Source organism: Cinclus cinclus, chromosome 18, assembly GCF_963662255.1.
Source record: "Cinclus cinclus chromosome 18, bCinCin1.1, whole genome shotgun sequence".
NCBI classification, from domain to species: Eukaryota; Metazoa; Chordata; class Aves; order Passeriformes; family Cinclidae; genus Cinclus; species Cinclus cinclus.
In genome coordinates this window covers 6,894,549-6,912,951 of record NC_085063.1, presented here as the reverse complement: position 1 = coordinate 6,912,951, position 18,403 = coordinate 6,894,549, and the positions used below count along the sequence as shown (strand labels likewise).

Genomic DNA, 18,403 nt, shown 5'->3' with positions numbered 1-18,403 from the left:
CTCACAGACTGGATCAAGGTCTTGAGCTTTCTACATGCTGGGAGCACTGGGACCCAGGATCTCAGTTCAGACCAAACTTTAATGCTAAGATGTGCCACACACTCTACTTTTCCAATGCAGTGCCACTCCTTCAGCTTAGAGTGAGAGGCTGATAACAGATTTATAGGTCTTCATAACACGATAAGATTTGGTTATGACTCCCTCAGACCTCTGAGTGTTTGAGAGCACCAATCTCAAAAACACAATTCTTCAAGGAAAGCAACAGAGGTCAAGCAATGACCTTGTCTCACCTGAGCCTCTTGGGTCTGCCCCAGCCTTGGTCTGCCTGCCCTGCTCCCTCCTGCCCCTGTCCCTGTTCCTCTGTGCCTGCCTGTGCCAAAACCCAGCGGATCTGACCTTTGTTTTACAGCTGAAACCAGGAAAGGAGCCCTCCTGCAGGTGCCAGCAGGGCTGGAGCTCCCAGAGCCCTGCACCACTGCAGGCCTGAGTCACTGCTGGCCCCTGGGGAGGATGAGGATGGTGAACCTCTGGCTGCCAAGAGGTCTCTGGTGGGGACAGATCTGAGCCAGCTCAGCCAGAGGAGCTGCAGGTCTGTCCTTGATTTCCAATGCAAAAATGAAACACCTCGTGCTGGCGGTGTCAGAGGTATTGTCTGGTCTCAATGCTGGTGGCATCGTACCAAGTAATTTATTGCAATGATGAATCCAATCATTTTCTGTAAATTATTTTGTAAATCACATTGATTATGTATAATTGGGAGATTAAACGCAAAAAAACCCCCCAATCCTGTAATAACCAGGCTGTCTTTTCCAACTGCAGCAACCTTTTTTCCTGTTCGTAGACATAATTGTGAGGAATCCTTTTTGGTCCATTTGCACCACGTATTCCTCAGTATTGTACATTAATTTTTGCTGGTTTCTGCCTTCCAATGGAAACAGAAGAATATTTCTTCACAAGAGTTTGTATTCATAAAAAAAAAAAAAAGAAAAAAAAGGAAAAATAAATGCAAAAATATTTTCTAACTTTTCCCAGACAGATGGGTTTCTTTTTTTCTGGGAGGATTTATTTTAAATCAAGGGGATAACCTCCCTGTTGGTCTGAGCACAAAGCATATGTGTATGGAGAAAAAAGCCCGAACAAGTGTTTGATGCTGTTGCCAGCTGTCACTATTTCCTGGCAAGCCCAATGCTAGCTGATGTCTGTCCTGAAGCCACGTGTGCTGGAATCATAAGACTGAATGACAATCCAAATTTTCATTAAAAGAAAAACAAACATGAAAAATAAATATTTGCTTTCATGATTCCAAGGAGCTTAAAGGCTTTAAGTAACCACATTCTGAAAGCCAAGCAAAGGAAGCTAAAATATGTTATTCACATTTCAAACATGTTCATTTTTATGTCCCTCTTGTATTTCAAAGGTAATTTCTGAGCACTTCGGGCTGGGTGATTGTCCTTTGTTTCTAACACAGCCACCCTACTGCTGGCAGCAGGTGGGAACCAAACTGAGCCTATGGGGCACAGTAAGATGATCAAGTGAAAATCAATTTATCACTGGCTGTAAAGGTGAAGAAATAGACTGGCAATTAGAGAAGGCTTTTAATGACCTGCTTTTCTAACCACGGGAGCCCATGCTCAGCTGCAGCATGTCCAGGAAGAGAACAGGAAGAGGGGAGAGAGGTGTAGATGGCTGTAAAGATTAGGCCTCTGGGAAGGAACAACATGCAGCATTTTCAGCTCTGGTCTGCAGGAATTGGTCCTCATGTTCCTCCATCTGCTTCTGATGAGAATTGAGGTGGGCAGTCTCATCCTAGGTACAGCAGCCCGATTTCCCATCCCATTAGCACATCCAGTGGCTTCCCAGTGACAGTGTCAGCAGGGATGAGATGCAGGGATGAGATCCTGACTGTTTGAGGACTATGTGGAGACAGCATTTAGAGCCTGTCCCCACTCTGAGTCAAGGGCCTGGGAGAACAGGACAGATCTCAAATAACCTGCCCTCACTACCTGTGCACCTGTGATGATCCAGAGCCCCAGCACCACTGCTGAATGCCTGAACAAGGGAACCAAAGGCAGTCACAGGACATGCTATCCCAGCACACACAGGACTGAGTGGTTAGTCTAGTCAAGAGAAAGAAAAGGAGTTCGTTCATTGTTTTTAATGTGGAATAAAAAAAAACCCTGGGACTCCTCTGTTGTGATTCATGGTTGTTTTTACCTGGGTATATGCCCTAAAAACTCCATATATGTAGTATCAAATCTTTGAAGCAATAAATTCTCCTGGACTCCTTCCCATGAACTGTTCTATCAAGGTTGCCCTTTACCTGGTTAATCTTAAATCAGTTCAGTTCCTACAGGAGATTTCTTATTGCTGAATTCAGCTCACTTAGAAAAAACCCCCATGAAATGTCCCAGAAGCAACCTTGTCCTTAATTGGCATCTCGATCCCAACTCTCACCTCCTTTGTCACTCCAGCCTGGGATCATCCCAAAACGCTGGTCTTGCTACTCATGGGCTGTGTTTTATCCTGCTGGGCTCCCTGGAGCCTACAAGCCATGTCCTGTGTCACAGGAGATGGCTGCTCTGAGGATTGCCCTTCAACACACAACTTCCCTTACACTGCTTTTGAACACAAGAGCTTTCTGTGCCTGCAGCTCAGCCTAGGGATGATTTCCTGGAGAGCACTATCTCCTGCTGTGGAATCTTTTCATGATGTCCAAGCAAAGATCTGTGAAAGTGGTATTTTTAGGTCCTTTGGCTACTATGAAATGCATTCTTTTAATATTACTTATATAACTTCCATCTGAAAGAGCCAGCAGGCTATGGAGCCTTTTCCACAGCTTTCATATCTTAGTAGGAGGGGGGGAAAAAAAGGGCAAACAAGTTTTATGGCCTGCATATCATCTCTGACAAAAGCAACTATTGCTGTTATTAAACTTACAAGTGCACACACAGGCACAGATAGTCATGAGCACCAAGAGGCAGCACAGCAACGTGGCACTGCTGAGCCAGGCAATTCCATGTGCCAGGCTGGCCAGTTCCCTGTGAGCTTGATGCAAGTATCACCAACCAACTGGGGAACTCAGGCCACACACTGCACAGGTCCTTTCCACTCAGAGAGACTGGAGGAGGAATGGTAAAGTGTGGGTATGTCTAAAATCCCTCTCCCCATTCCAGTTTGAGGTGTGACCCTGACAATCATAAACACACCTAGCACCTGAAAAGTTCCCAGCCAGGACAATAAAAATGGCAATATAATGTCAGCTTCATTCTGTGAGAGTGAGCAGGAGAGCTTGGCATAAACAACTCTGCAGTCATGACCTGCAGTTCAGTGTCCTGTAATAGAGAACAGAGTGCTCCCAGTACAAACCCAGGGGAAGAAGAGCCCTGAGTCTAACCTGGGTCTGGGAAAGAAGGTGGTTTGGGAACTCTGTTTCCTAGGCTTACTCTGGTTTTGGATCTGGAGTGATGCCAGGCTTGCCTGACCGTGACCAAAATCTTCCAGAGGCCTGAGGGCAGCCCTAACCTGGAATTTAGTCGTGGGTTACACAAAGCCCTGGGCTCTGCTGCCAGGCTCCACTCCAGCCCCTCACATCTGGTGGCTCTGCCTGGCTGGAACCTGCAGTCCCTTGGGACCCCATGCATTCACAAAAACCAGGGACCCTTTGTGAGCCTGGGGGACCCCACACCAGATGAGGGGTCTGGGGGAGCTGTTGTGATTCCCCTGCTCCTCCCAGAAACTGCTCTGGGTACAAGAAACAGCACAAGAGCTGCCTGAGGGAATGCCTGGATAAATACCCACCACAGAAAGCATCCCAAGTCAGACAGGAATTCCTCTCTGCTGCTGCCAACCCAGGTGTCAGCACTGGCTGGAACATGACATCTTCCCCCTCACTGACCAGGAAAGTCATTACAATAAAGTAACTCATAATATTCAGTTCCTTTCCAAAAATGTCACTGTGCCTTAAAAACACTTTTTAATTAATCCTGCTGATGGGTCACTTACCATTAACCACTGACACAGAGCACACTGGCTCATGCATATCCTGGAATCCACTCAGAGTTTATTTGCAGGGACAAGCCACTGAGGAAAAGCTTGAGGCAGAAGCAACAAAGAGAAACCTTAGTGCCAAACCCAAAATGCCTGGCTCAGACCTACAGCACTTCCAGCAGAGATAAGGGATAACCATTGGGATCCTCACTTCTGAGTGGGTTTTAGCTTTCTCTTAACCATATTCTAAGGTGTGGGATTAGAGTGGAACTTTCTCAACTGGGACAGCACACAGGAGACCTGCTGTGCTGCATGCCCATTGAGGAGGCAGTGGAAATAGCTCCAGCATTCCAGGCTCTTAATTTTCCATTGAAATCCTGCTGTTTCTTGCATGCAGCTCCTCCCCTCACAGTCCACCCTGCATCTGCACTCCTTCGTCCCAAAGATGTGCAAAGATATCACTCAGGGGTTACTCTAAAACCCAGCCCTGCTTCCCTCCTTCACACTGATATGTGGGCTTCTGATGAACCCCAGGCTGAAAGCCCCAAGAGCTGGAGCACCCAGTCTAACCCAGAAATGCTTCCCTCATTCTGCCCCTGGAAAGTATCCTCCACCATTTACCCACTGGTTTCTCACAGGAGCAAACCTGAGTGTTTCTACTCCTCTGACAGCTGCAGCCTGTGCCATGGAGGGTCCCTGGACAGCCCCATCACAGCCCCTTTGAAGTGTTAATCCTGCCAGGAACCCATCCTGCCTCAGAGACGGCTGCTCTCCTTCCAGTGTGCAAGAGCACCATGAAACTCAGTTAAAGAAAATTCTCAGTTCAGAGCAAACTGGGCGTTGGGACTAGATGATCTTTAAAGGTTCCTTCCAACTGAAGTTATTCTGTGATTCTATAAAATTAAACTACAGAAATCCTGTAATATTTAAAATATTCAGAGGTCCTGCCAAGCACATTCCTCACCAAGCTTTTGCAAAAACACTGTTCATCCTGAAGCTGGTAAAGCCAAGGAGAAGTGAAATCTTCCCTCAAAGTCTGGGCTGGGTAAGGCTGTGTGTCTGTCCCACTCACAGTGGGATTTCTGGGGGTCTATCAGCACCTTAGCACAGCTTTATGTGCCTGGGTGGTGGTGCCTGTGTACACCTGCTTTGGCAGCAGATACTGAGGATTTGTGTGCATTTGCACATTAGTGTCTATTTCCATAGATGTGCATGTGGGCCTGGCCTGCCATCTGTGCGTGGGGAGGACACGAACAGAGCAGGGATGGTCCCCTGCAGCCCAGCGAGTGCTGCTCCCAGCTGAGGCTCCCATCTGTGAGATCCCCTCCTCACATCACCACACACAGGGTGACAGCAGGCACAGAAGCCTGTTCTGGAGGATGCACACTTCCAGGCTTTGAGTGGAATATTTCTGGTCATTTAGGGCGTATTTTCTTAGTCAGATAGAATAGCTGTTGGACTGTGTCACAGCCAGGCACCATGTCTGGAGCCTGGTATGGCCCTGACTGGGGTGATTAATAGGGACTGCTGCTCCCCTGTAGCTCTTCCTGTTCTGCTGCACTGGTGCAGGAGAAGCAGCTCAGGTTTGAGATGGAAGCCCTCACACTCAGGCAGACCCTGTCCCGCAGTGCAGCATGAGCGGCTCTCTGCTCTGACACTGAATTGCCCAAAAGGGTTCTGTAGTTTGTGGGGCCCAGATGTTCTACCTGCAATCCAAGCACCAGAGTCCCTCCTGGAACTCCTGTGAACTGCTCACAGATTATCTTTATTACAGGACTGTTACGTTTGCACAGTTTAGTGATTTAATATCAGTTTAAAGCCTTTTCTGTGAGCAGTGCTGTTTGAAGTCATGCTCTTGCTTTTCAGCCTCAGCTTGCCAAGACTGTAAAATGTTTATTGCTAATGGTGGAAAACCTTAAAGAAGCCAAGATAACTTTCCCAGGCTGGGTATTAGGACTGGGATTGGATAAGTAAATAAGTGAAGAGTATTACATGGACTTCATTAAATATCAACCAACACCAACAGCCACTCATTTATAACACAACGGCAGAGCATGGGAGCACCCAGGAGAGGAGCTGAGAGAGGTATGAATCACATGTGATAGGAGAGATGAACATGAGAAGGGTGGGATTCCCCATGGGGCTCCAGGTGTGGTTCCCAAGGTCACAACACAACTCCTGACAAAAACTCCTGCAAAGACTGTAGGTTTGGACCTGATGGAGTGGGAGAGTTGGTGGGGTACACCTCCTCTCAGCTGGGGAGAGTTGTGGGCATGTGGTGCCCCATGTCCTTCTCCCTTCTGATGCAGTGGACAAGAACAAAACTCTCCTTCCTAGGAAGAAGAATTTAAATTCAGGCTACAGCCATCACATCTCCTGGGACTATCGGTTCCTGGATGCTTGTTTTCAGGTTTTAGCTTGTACTTTGTTATGGACAGGTTCTGCCTTTACTGGTTTCTAGTCACAGGATACCAACACCAGGAAGAGTAAGTTACAGAAGCTCTTGCTACAGTTCCTCTGATTTCCTGTGCCAGTATTTTCAAACTCCCCCAAAAATTTGGCTTGATGCTTGAACCCCCTCACTCCCATTCATTCCTCACATAAGAAAAGCTGAGGTAAGACAGTCACTTCATCTGGGGATGATCCCCAGATTGTATTTCACTCCCAGCTCTTCCTCATTGTTCAATATCCTCACTTCTACTTTTGTTCATCATTCTCTCTCACCTCCTCTTGCATTTATTTTAATTTCATTTTCCATATCTCTCAACTGATTGTTACTGATTCTCCCTTATTTCCTGCCCTTCTTGTTCCCCAAAACAGAGCTTCATTCACATGTCACTCCTTTCAAGCATCCCTGCTCACTCCTAACACCCTGTTGCAGCAGCCATTAACTAGTTAGGACTGGAACTCTCACCTCCCTGATAAATTTTCCTCCCTTGTTTGAGAGATGCGAATGCCAAGCAGATTTTGCAACCTCTAGAATAAATTCCTGTTTGCAGCTTTGTTTAGTGTTTTGAAGCCTTTTCTCAGATCAGCAATTAGGTGATCCTGGTGATCAGGTGATCTACAAAATTCTGTAATCCCTTCAGCTGGGAGCCACAGATCCATCTCCACAGCACCCACCTGGGACTCCAGGTCCCACCTGGCTGCTTCTGTCACACTTGTGCTGCAGGTCTCTGTGTCCAGGAGCTGTATGAATGGAAATGGAGTAATGCAAAATCTCTTATTCTCCTGAGGTCCCTTCCAAGCTCATTTATCCCACATATCTACTGGAAAGGGCACAGATCAACATCACAAACAGGTCCAGCTTACTCAGATCCGAACTGGACCCAGCTCCAGGCACCGGCTTGCCAGGCTGCACCCATGTCTGGGCTTGACCATGAGCACAGGCTGGAATGAATGTATTCCCCTCCCCTGGAACAGCTCTCTGCAGGTGGACATCTATGACATTCCATTTTCCATGACGGCATATCTCTTACCAGATACAGTGTCACTGAAACGTTTTCTACTTTGGAAGGCAGAGGAAAAAAACAGAGCTGAACCTCGTATTCTGCAGAAGGGCCTCGATTCCCACTGCGGGTTCCTAGGATTCCCACTCTTTGTCCAACTGTCTTTGACTCCCTCTCCTGGCAGAGAACACGGGTTACAGCGAGAGAGAGGAGCAGAAACCACCGCGCCCTAGGGACAGTCCCTGGCAGGATACTGAGGCGTTTGCAGTCAATCTCCGTGTCCCTTGATCTGTGGGGTTAAACGTGGCATTTCCCCCTCCCCAGCACTCCCCGGTGAACCCCTTTTAATGTAGCAAACCTGGGAGTGACCATCTTTTTTATTACAAATTCCATGCAGACAGGTCAGGCATCACCACTGCCTGACCTCCTGTGGGATAATACAGTTTTCTATCCTGGCATAAAACCAAGCCAAACTACCCCAAAATTCTCCTTTTATTAAGATTTTGTCCTTCTGTTGTGGTTTAAATTCAGGATAGAGCCGGGATGTCTCTCGGGCCCTGCTTCCATCCAGCTGTGCTTTGAGGCTGCCCTAGCTCTGGTCAGTGATCCCACACCAGCTCAGGCTGCCAGGGAGAGAGAGGCTCCAGGGTGTGCAGGTGCTGCTGTGGCCCCATTCTCGGCTGCCTTTCCCCTCTGTTTGGGTCACTGCTGCCTCACAGGTACCAGCTTGGCCACAATGGGGGAACAAAGGCTGTGCTCTGGCTGGGAGCTGCCCTGGGATTAATATATATATATGTTAAAAATATATGATATATATGTTTTATATATGCATGTGTATGAGTACATATATGTGTATATATACATATAAAAATAAAATGTATTTTATATATGTGATTATATTATATAGAAATAGTATCTAAGCTATAGATTATATCAGTAAATATATTTGCTGTATATATAATATATACATACATATTATATAATATATATAATTATATATCATATATATAATACTATAATACTACAATACTATACAATACGATACTATAATACTATATATAATATACAATAATATATATAATATTTATGCACAATAAATAGGTAATATATATTTGCTGTTATATAATTACATATACAGCAATATTATATACACACACAACATACATATATCTATACGTATTTAAATGCGCATGTACGCATACATATAGATGTATAAATAAATATACATATGTAATAAAATATATTTTATAGATAAATTCTGTAAATATAAAATATGTAAGTGCAAAATATATGTTTTATAAAGTATGTTTTATGTATGTTTGTGTGTAGATGTATGTATATATAAACACATATATATTTATACATACATATGCGCATGTATGTGTATAGATATAAAATCCTGTGGTTCTTGGCTCACGGCTGGAGGCAGTGGCCTGCCGCTGTCACGGAGGATGAGGTGGAACTGAAGGCCAGATGTCCCTTCGGGAAGCGGCCCCGAGCCTCCCTCTCGCTGCACGGAGCAGATGCCAGAGACAGAGCAGCCCCGATTTTGGGCCCCAGGCCGAACCGCACCGGCTCCGCCCCGCCGCAGGCTCCGGGACAGTCCCGAGGCCGCGGGCCCCGCCCCGGGGCCATGGCGCAGGCGCGGCCGGTGCGTCACTTCCGAGCGGCCGGGGCCGTTCCGGGGTGCCCGGGCCCAGGAGCTCCGGTACGGGCGGGCTGTGGGGCCCGGGAGCTCCGGTACGGGCGGGCTGTGGGCCCCGGGGCTGTGGGGCCCAGGAGCTCCGGTACGGGCGGGCCGTGGGACCGGGAGTCCGGTACGGGCGGGCTGTGGGGCCCGGGAGCTCCGGTACGGGCGGGCTGTGGGGCCCGGGAGCTCCGGTACGGGCGGGCTGCGGGCCCCGGGGCTGAGGGGCTGTGCGGGGCCTGGCCGTCCCTTGCAGCCTCCTCGCCCCTGTGCCCGGTCGGCCGCTCCGGCGCTCGGGTTTGGTGCTGCCCAGCCCGGGCTGTACGTGGTGAAACGCGTCCCCGGGAGCGATCCCGGGGGCCCTCCCGAGCAGCTGGGGAAGGTGAGGTGGGAGCGAGGCATTGAGAGGTCTGTCAGTGCAGGAGGAAGGTGGTTATGGGTGACAGTGTCCCTGTGGCAGGCGGCTCCGTGTGACAGCCAGGAGCGGTGTGATGAGCTATGAGTGACTGAAGACGAACAGGTCAGCAAAATGAAGCCGTATTTCCCTGCCAGTCGCAGGTCCAGCTAAAGGAATTATGGCAGACTCGTGATTTTTAAATTTTTACTCATCGCTGTCTGCTTGTGACTGGATTTGGAATTTCAGCTCAGACATATTGGCATCACCCTGTAAAGTTAAAACTAGATTAAGCCAGCCTCAATACCCATACAGTGCCAGCATAAGAGTCTGCAATTTTCTTACCTGCTCATCCAGTCTGTGTACTACAGCCATTTCTTACGTTCCTGAGTGCTGCTGTTCGTGAATTGCTCAAAACATTCCCCTGGGCAGAGGTGTTGGTAAGTGCATATGTTTGCCATAGAAGTTAAGGAAAACTCCTGGCTGTCTGAGTTTAGATGGGAGAGCTTCTCAGAATAGGGTGTAATTTGACCAAATTTGTGAATCGGGACAAACTGGGATGTTTGCTTTGCTTTAGTTTCCAACTGGACATAGGAAATAAACATTAAGGCAAATTAAATTCTGTGCTTTGCAATGAAGCTGTGTAATTCTGTATTTTAATGTTACTTGGTTAGGTTTCATCCAAGGCAGCATCCTACCTGCTAGATAGGATAAAGAGATTAGAGTAACTTGCACTTTCTAATCCTGGGAGGAGAATTACAATGAATGCCTTGACTGTAGTGCTGCTTCTTGGAAAGGCAATGTGTTTATTTAGGAAACAGAGGGATACAGATAATAAATATGTAAACAGTCGATGTGGTTGTAAGTCTGTGGGTTTGTTTGTCATGTGCAGCACTTGTTTTTTGACAGATTCCTGCTACATTATGTCAGGAGAGAGCGACTGCACCAGGACAAGTCCGTCAGCAGGGTCTCCATCGGACAATGAGCTCCTGCCAGACCGACCAAAGTATGTTTGTACCCTGTCTCCTGAGCTTGTTACCAAAGCCCGGGAGGAGCTCCAGGAGAAGCCTGAATGGAGGCTTCGTGACGTGCAGGCACTCCGAGATATGGTGTGCAAGGACTATCCTTCCCTAGGGACGTGCCTGGACGATGCTTTTTTGCTAAGGTTCCTCCGAGCCAGGAAGTTTGATTACGATCGAGCCCTTCAGCTCCTGGTGAACTACCACACCTGCAGGAGGACCTGGCCAGAGGTGTTCAGTAACCTGAAGCCATCTGCAATAAAGCCTGTCCTGGAGTCAGGCTTTGTCACTGTGCTGCCTCACCGCGACCCGCAGGGACGCCACGTCGTCTGCATCCGCCCAGGTACTCAGTCCTGAGTGTCTCTGTCCCTGTCCTCGAGGTGTGTCTGGGCCAAAAGCCTGTTCCCTGCACTCCTGTGAACAGTGCTGACTTGCACAGAGTATGTGGGCTCTCTCAAATATGAAAAGCTGACTAGGGAAGGGACATGCTGGTCCTTAGCCATTATTATTCCAGTTCCTCTTCCTGTGTCAGCAATAACTGTGGTCACACCAAAACGAAAACGCAGTGAGGTGGGCTGATGAAATATTAGGCAATTCAAGAAAAAATAATATGCAGTAACTCAAATTGAATCAGGGCTGCTGGCCTACCCTTAGAAGCTCATAATTTGCTTTTACAATAAGCAGAGAGAGAAGCCTACAGCTTTGACTCCTGTGTAAATAATCAGTCTTTAATGTGCTTTTGGTGCTGCCAGGCTTGCTGTAAGTTTCTCTTCATTCATTCTTGTCTTTTCCATTTACCTGCCTTCTTTCTGAGCTGAAACTGGTATTAATGAGCTGTGCTGGGTGGAGAACGGGGTTCTTAAAACCATTGTTTTTGCTCCCTGACATAAACATGAGTTGCCATTTACCTCTTGCTTAAGAAAGGCTGCTCTGAACTAGAACTGTGGCTATACAGAGTAACTTTTGAGTTGAGGAAAACAAAAAAACAGTTTTATGGAATGTGTACTGTTAGCTTATCTTCACTCTCCAACTTACCATCCCTGTCTTGTAACCTCAGACAGATGGACACCCAGTAATTATCCGATTACCGAGAACATTCGTGCCATATACTTAACCTTAGAAAAACTCATTCAGTCCGAAGAGACCCAGGTGAATGGAATTGTAATCCTGGCAGACTACAAAGGAGTCAGCTTATCTAAGGCGTCTCATTTTGGTCCTTTTGTAGCCAAAAAAGTGATTGGAATTCTTCAGGTAAGACCTGAATTGATGGGAAAATAATCTTGTGCATTGTAAATGATTGCTTCTGTGTGCAGAGTTCTTGACTCCACATGTCACCACAAACTTCACCATCTTGGCTTTCACTAGCAGAGTTAAACAGGCCTCTGCCCAATTAGCTTCTCACACCCTTACAGCCAGCTTGCCTCACTTGCCCCTTTTTTGACTTTTGCATCCCTAAAACTAAATTTGCATTAGAAATGCAGACTTTGAGTTGGAACAGACAAAAGCAGTTCTGCTAGGTAGTGGTAAGGAACAAAGAGAGCAGAGAATTACAGTTTGAGAGGAGACAGTGGGCAAGTGCAGGTTCCAGCTCAAGTGCCGCTGCAAAAATTTTAAGAGGACTTTTGAATGGGTGTGATTTGAGGAGGATTTCCATCCATGGCCTGAAGGCAGAGTCTTCTTTAGCACAGGGCAGCAAAAGAGACAGTAATGAAAACTTCTGTGCCTGGATGTGTGGAAGGAAAGTGTTGGAGAGCAAGTTAGAGCAAGGGTGTAAACACAGTGAAGCTGGACAAAACAGGAAGGGGGAAAGGATTCAGGAGTAGCCTGGCCAAAGTGGCAGGAAAGTCTGGTTTCACTTGATGTTCATATAGTCTGGAGGAGTGAGATGAGAAAACTTCTTTTGAACGGGTTCATTCCATCATTACTTTTGTTCTGAGCTGAGCTGGGCAGGTCCTTTATTGTATCCATGGGGGATCAGGAAGTATAGGGTCAATCAGGGGAGTCTATGGAGATGGGACTGGTGAGTTAAGGAAGGCCTTTATAAGAACTCACTCCTTTACATTATGATCTAAATGTGTCATTTAACTGTAAGTCCATTATTTAATTAGTACAAATAAAGCCATGGGTGTCCTGCTCTTCCTAGTGGAAGATATTCGCAAAAAAAAATAGCTGGACTTGGGGAAGGACATAAAGATATGGTGGAATATAAATGTGTTGCATCAGTCTTGCTGAGCTGCAGCTCCTGCAAAGATGAGGTAATTCACTGACGTTCCTATGGAGAAAAATATTCCAGCAGAGCCTGCTGTCTGCTCTTCACTCCAAGCACTGACAGATTTGTATATGTAGAGCTGGTTAGAGGGGAAGGAAACTTCACTGAGTCCTTAATTGCTGATCATGAGCTTTTGCCTATGAAAAATATTTCTGCAAATAAATTTCTGCAGCAAAAAACCCATAATAAGCTGTTGTTTTAAACTGTCCTGTATGGGAAACAGTGTGTCCTAGGGATACTAGATTCCTTCTTCACACAAAAGTACATTTAGAGTATCTTGGGCACCAAATCTTGTAGCTGGACACACTGTTAGAAGCAGCCTGCTCTGGCACTGAGAGTGATGCACTCCTCAGGAGCTGCAGACATCACTTTGTGACTGCATCCTTACCAAGGCTGGGAATACCCAAAGGACAGGGGTTATCTAAGTGTTTTGTCAGCATTAGAAATGAGGATTTATTGATAGCAGTATATTTTTTGGTGGTGGGTCTTTTTTGTCCCTTGACTTTGCTTTTATGCTTACAGATGTCATCCTAGGACTGCTGCCTGTAACAAGTTGAATTTCTGTTGTTGTATTGGTTTATGTTGGTACCTCAGGTTAAAGTTTGGGATCCAGTGGGTTGTGCTGGCAGTCAGTCTCAGGAAATTTTAGAAAGATAAAAGTGGCAAATGTTCTTTAAACTCCATTATAAAAATCTTCTTTACCCTTCAGGATGGATTCCCCATTCGAATAAAGGCTGTTAACATAATTAATGAGCCTCGTATATTCAAAGGCATTTTTGCAATCATCAAGCCTTTTCTGAAGGAAAAGATTGCAAACAGGGTAAGGATTTGTGTGATTTTAACATTAATGTTTGTAAGTTCCTTGCTTGACCACTCTTAAGTAAAAAAATAAGAAAAACTATAAATACTTGACAGCTAGAAAAATGTTAGTGCTATTTTACTTTCTGCTTTAATTTTTAAAAATATGCCTGTTGGGAAAATTCTCTGTGAGACAGAAACTTAGAGGAACTCAATATTGGCATACTAATATGGAACTTCAGTACATATGCTCCATATCCAGGACATCCCTGTGGTTGGATTATTTGGGCAAGTAGCACTTTGTTCATGAGGTAGTGTCACAGGAAAAACTGTGTTGCCCCTTCTTGCTCTTTGCCCTTATGTGTGGCACCAGTGTCCTCTCCACAGGACTGTTGTTGCCTAGGATGACTTTTTTGTCCACAAGGATAAACATTTTCAATCCTATGAGCAAACCTGGGGATGAACTGAATTTGGAACCTCAGCCCAGGCATGTGTCAAGTCTCTCCTGCAGGGATTTAATCTGCACAAGGTGTGGATTGTCTCAAGACTTCTCTCACTGTGTCTGACTGCACCTGCCCGCTGTTCTGTGCTGCCACTTCCCATGAACACATCACTTCTTCAAGTTGTTCTTTAGCTCAAAATAAGCTTGTTAGCTGACCAGCAGTTTGCTGTAAAGTGTTTGATGTGCACTTTTAAAGCTCTTTTGCTTTCTTCAGTTTTTTCTTCATGGCTGTGATCTGAATTCCCTTCACCACAACATTCCTCCAGTGATCCTTCCTGAAGAGTATGGTGGTACTGCAGGCAAGCTGGACATCTCTGCCTGGAACGAGCTGCTGCTGGCCTCTGAAGAGGACTTCGTGCATGATTTCTCAGAGCTGGTGCTCCCGTGTGACAGCTCTCCCCATGACCTGCTAGTGAGTGGGGATGCTGATGAAAAGCAGTGTGATGATTCCCTGCGAGGGATGAAACCTCAGCTCTATTACTGTTACTAACAACCCACTGGAAGGAAGTTTTCCAGCACAGTTAAGATCTGCTCTGCTAGGTGATGTTGGGAACTCTGCCTTACTCCTAAACCTGCAGTTTAGGGACAGACTGCTGAGGCACTTTACACTGTAGAACCAAAGGAAGCTGGAGAGGGCACAGTGGAGGCAGGGCAGAGTTCGGGAAGGGTAAAAGCAAAGAGCACAAGTTATGTAGAAGACTTGAGGCTCATCAACTCCTGTGTGAATGGTGCAAACTAGCCTATTCTTTCTAATGATAAAGGGAAAAATTATTGCAGATAGGTAAGCTTGACAATTTCTTGTCGCCACCCCACGCAGGTGAAAAGTGAGGATGATTTTTGAGCTTTGTGATTATCTGGTCCCTTCCCCTTCTGCAAACACTAGTAATCCAAGACAAGAAAATGGCTTTTGAACTCTGCAAAATACAATTCTGTAGTGAAGATTGCTTAAAACAGTAAAAGTCTAACTTGGCCTATCGTCTGTCACGTGGTTCAGATTATGAGTTGGTGTTTCTGAAATCTCAGTGAATATTTGTTTCAGATTAATACAGAACAAAATTTACACATGAATGCTTGTATGGAGATAATCTCTTGAACTTCCTCACAGCTGGAAGAACTGTGACTGATGAATTAACTACCATTAACATCCATACCATGGTTTAGACAGCAGATGCAATCTTCATTTTCAGAAAACAGCAAAGTTTTCAGATCATTTACTAATAATTTATTTTGATTGGACAACAGCTTCAAATAATGAGGTTCAGGACCAAATAAAAGCAAGCTGTGTCAGCCACCACCTTCCCCCCATTGATAGTTCTTTTCTGGTTGAGATAAGGAATTGGGTAAGTACCTCATACCCAGGTGAGGTGTGAGGTTTTGTAGCTATTGGCATGTGATGTATAGAAGGCAATACTTCATGTAAGACAGCAAGGTGCTGCTTTAGCTTGTTACTTCGGGCTGAATTTGAGTTCAAAGTCTGTGAAACCAAATGCAGACAGACTTTTTAAAAGCACATTCTTAAATTTCCTGATATTGTAGCATTCTGTTCACTGTGCTTGTCAGCTCTTCTGTGAAATGTTACAACTTGGTTTTTAACTTTGTTGACCTCTTTTGTCTTTAGTTGTCATGTTCTTGTATGAAGTCAGACTTGAATCATTGCTGTGATATTTACCCATACCTTGTATGCCTGTGCTTCTAGGTCTTTGTTTAGAGACAGAACTAACATTGATGTCAAACCAGGGTAAGATACCTGTGTCTGAATAAGCTGTTCCCACTCCCTAGGTTCATCTTGTTTAATGGTCTTGAATTAGAACTTAACTCTCAGCACACTCTTTGCACACATTTTTCTGCACTATAAGGGTGTGGAGATGGGACACCTCACTAGGATGAGGAAAGCACAGTCTGTTACTTCAAGGTGAAATAATTCACTATTTGGTGGAAAAGAACGTCCCTTCTAATTGGGAACTTATCACTAGAGCACTTTCTCTGGATGAAATACTGATTTAGTGCCAAATGTGATTACAGGCACCAGTTATGTTTCTGTAAATATAAAACTAAATTATCTTGAGGATCTCAGACATTCATTTTTCAAAGTGCCAAACTCTGTTTTGAATGTTGTTCTTCCTCTCAGCCCCCTGGCAGCGTGACTGCACTGCCAAAAGGAGACTCCTCTACAACTAACAACTTCCTGACCAGGCAGCAGGCCTCATCCTGGAACTCAGGGGTGGCAAATGCCATACCTGTCATCCAGACATTAGAAAAAGAGACTGGGTTCTGAAAAGGGGTAAAACTATGAAGCTTTTTTTTCTTTTCTGGGTGGTAGTTCAAAATCTGTAGTAGCAGAAAACTTATCACATGAACAGTGATAGACTGAAGGTCGAAAGACCTTCCTTTTCCTCAGTGAAAGCATCTTGTTTTTACCTTAAATTGTAACTCCTCTTTGATAACTATTACCTGTAGTCCAGGGAAAAAACAAACTACCATTTTCATCTACTTAAAATAAGGTAAAAGAGTACTGCTAGGCAGCTCCTCCTTTTTGTCCAGAATATGCTCTGAGTTTTGCAGAAATTAATTCAGTTTTTTGATACCTAGAAGCCAGTAGCATGCAGCACCAGGACTTGGACAGATAAGTGGCTCCCCACACTGCTGAACTGCTAGAACAGAGAGGGTGGTGCCTCTGTTGTTTTAGTGCCTCATAATTCCAGTCACAATGTACAGCTGAAAAGAACAGAAAGGACCATTTGATAGTCTTTAATTGTGTTACAGGGTTAGAAGTGGGGGTATATTGACTGTAGGAACTGCTACTTTCATCCCTCTGTGTAACTACTAAAGATGGAGGTTAGATATTCAAAATTCAATTTAGTGTCCTTCAAAAAGAAGTAAATGCAGTGCTTTTCAGCAGAAGGCTGAGGAAGCTCTGCAAAACTCGCCCTTTTTCAGGCTTTTCTATTTTCTTGCATGCCTTAAATAGTAGGCAGACAAGATCCAGCTCACCCTCTTCTTTCCTCTGCTCACTAAGAATAAAGAATATGACATAATAAATGAGGTTATATGGTTTGGCTGGGGTAGAATTTTCTTCTGAGGAGTCTGTGGCACTGAGTGAGCAGCCATGCTGCTGGCTGGGGTTAAACCACAATTGCCAGTACTGAAAAGTGCCAGTCTTGTGCCTCTAGAACTTCTTTTTCTTAAAGCTGGTTCCTGGGCAGTGGATGTCAGGATGCTGAATTAAGCCAGGCTTTATCAGGCACCTGTTATTTCTGATTTGCTATTCCTTGGCTTCAGAACACAGCCAGGAGTTGCAGCTTCACTGAGTTGCATCTGTACCCCTGAAGTCTCTCTGACCAATGCTTAGCATGTCTTACAGAAAGCACAGCTCTGGCTTATGTATGCCTGGCTACAGAGCTGAGAATGTTCTTTGAGTTTTAGCACTTAGTAGCATAGAAATCAGTTTGTACCAAGAATTTCTTGTGTCAGCATTTGAAAAATAATTATAGCATCTCCTTAGCTGCAAATTAAGAGAATACCTAGGAAAACCTTACAAGAGGGGGTGGGGTTTTTTTTCTTGGGGATGGTTTGCTTTTTTTTTTTTTTTTTAACCTTCTTCCCTTTTGAAATACCTGTTTTCCATAGTTATATGCCTTTCCCAGTACATAAGCCATCCCTGCCAAATCCAACACAAAAGGAAGGATACTTGAACTGCACTGGCAGTAGGTGGCACAAAAGGTAGCTGCAAACTGTATATAAAAATACTTGAATTTATACTCTTGCAAATGTGTGTTACGAGCCCTGAGGTGTTTTCAGGAAGTGGCTGAAGTATCATTTTTGTTAAATCTCATTTTGGCATGAGTTAATCATTGTGTTATTCAAATATTAATTTTGTCTTCTGTTATATGTGGGCCTAGAGGTGTTGGGTGGTTAAGTGTACATCTTATTTTGATAAAATTTATTTTTATATTGCATTTTATAAAACAAACTCGTCAAAAACATGTAAGTTGATGATGCATGACTGGGTGATTAAACACATTGTAACAGCTGCTCATTTGATATTTTCAATACACTTGTCTTGTGTCATGTTGGGATATTTTACTGTAAATGTCAATAACAACATACAAGTTCCACATTGGCACACAGTTGCTACTACACATCATCAACCACCACAGCATTGCATTAGGAAAAGGTGGTGCTTTCTGCTGGAGAATAGAAGTTTACTTGAACTGAGCAACTTCAAGGAACTGGATTTGACATTCACAAACTCACAGGGAAGATGCTGTTTGTTTCAAAATAAATATGTGTCACTTAGT

At 45.0% G+C, this 18,403-nt stretch overlaps 1 protein-coding gene across 9 annotated transcripts; it reads left to right on the top strand.

Moving 5' to 3' along the window:
- Positions 1-9,111: 9,111 nt before the first annotated feature.
- On the top strand, positions 9,112-17,308 carry TTPAL (alpha tocopherol transfer protein like). 9 transcript variants are annotated; one of them, XM_062505230.1, is made up of 5 exons: positions 9,112-9,144; positions 10,427-10,879; positions 11,594-11,787; positions 13,515-13,625; positions 14,320-17,308. In XM_062505230.1, exons 2-5 carry the CDS (start codon positions 10,441-10,443, stop codon positions 14,593-14,595), a joined length of 1,020 nt encoding a protein of 339 aa, XP_062361214.1. In that variant the 5' UTR covers positions 9,112-9,144; positions 10,427-10,440; the 3' UTR covers positions 14,596-17,308. The 9 variants fall into 9 exon arrangements, with proteins under 9 accessions (XP_062361214.1, XP_062361212.1, XP_062361213.1 ...); XM_062505228.1 differs by lacking the exon at positions 9,112-9,144 and adding an exon at positions 9,194-9,223; XM_062505229.1 differs by lacking the exon at positions 9,112-9,144 and adding an exon at positions 9,276-9,317.
- Positions 17,309-18,403: the final 1,095 nt, after the last annotated feature.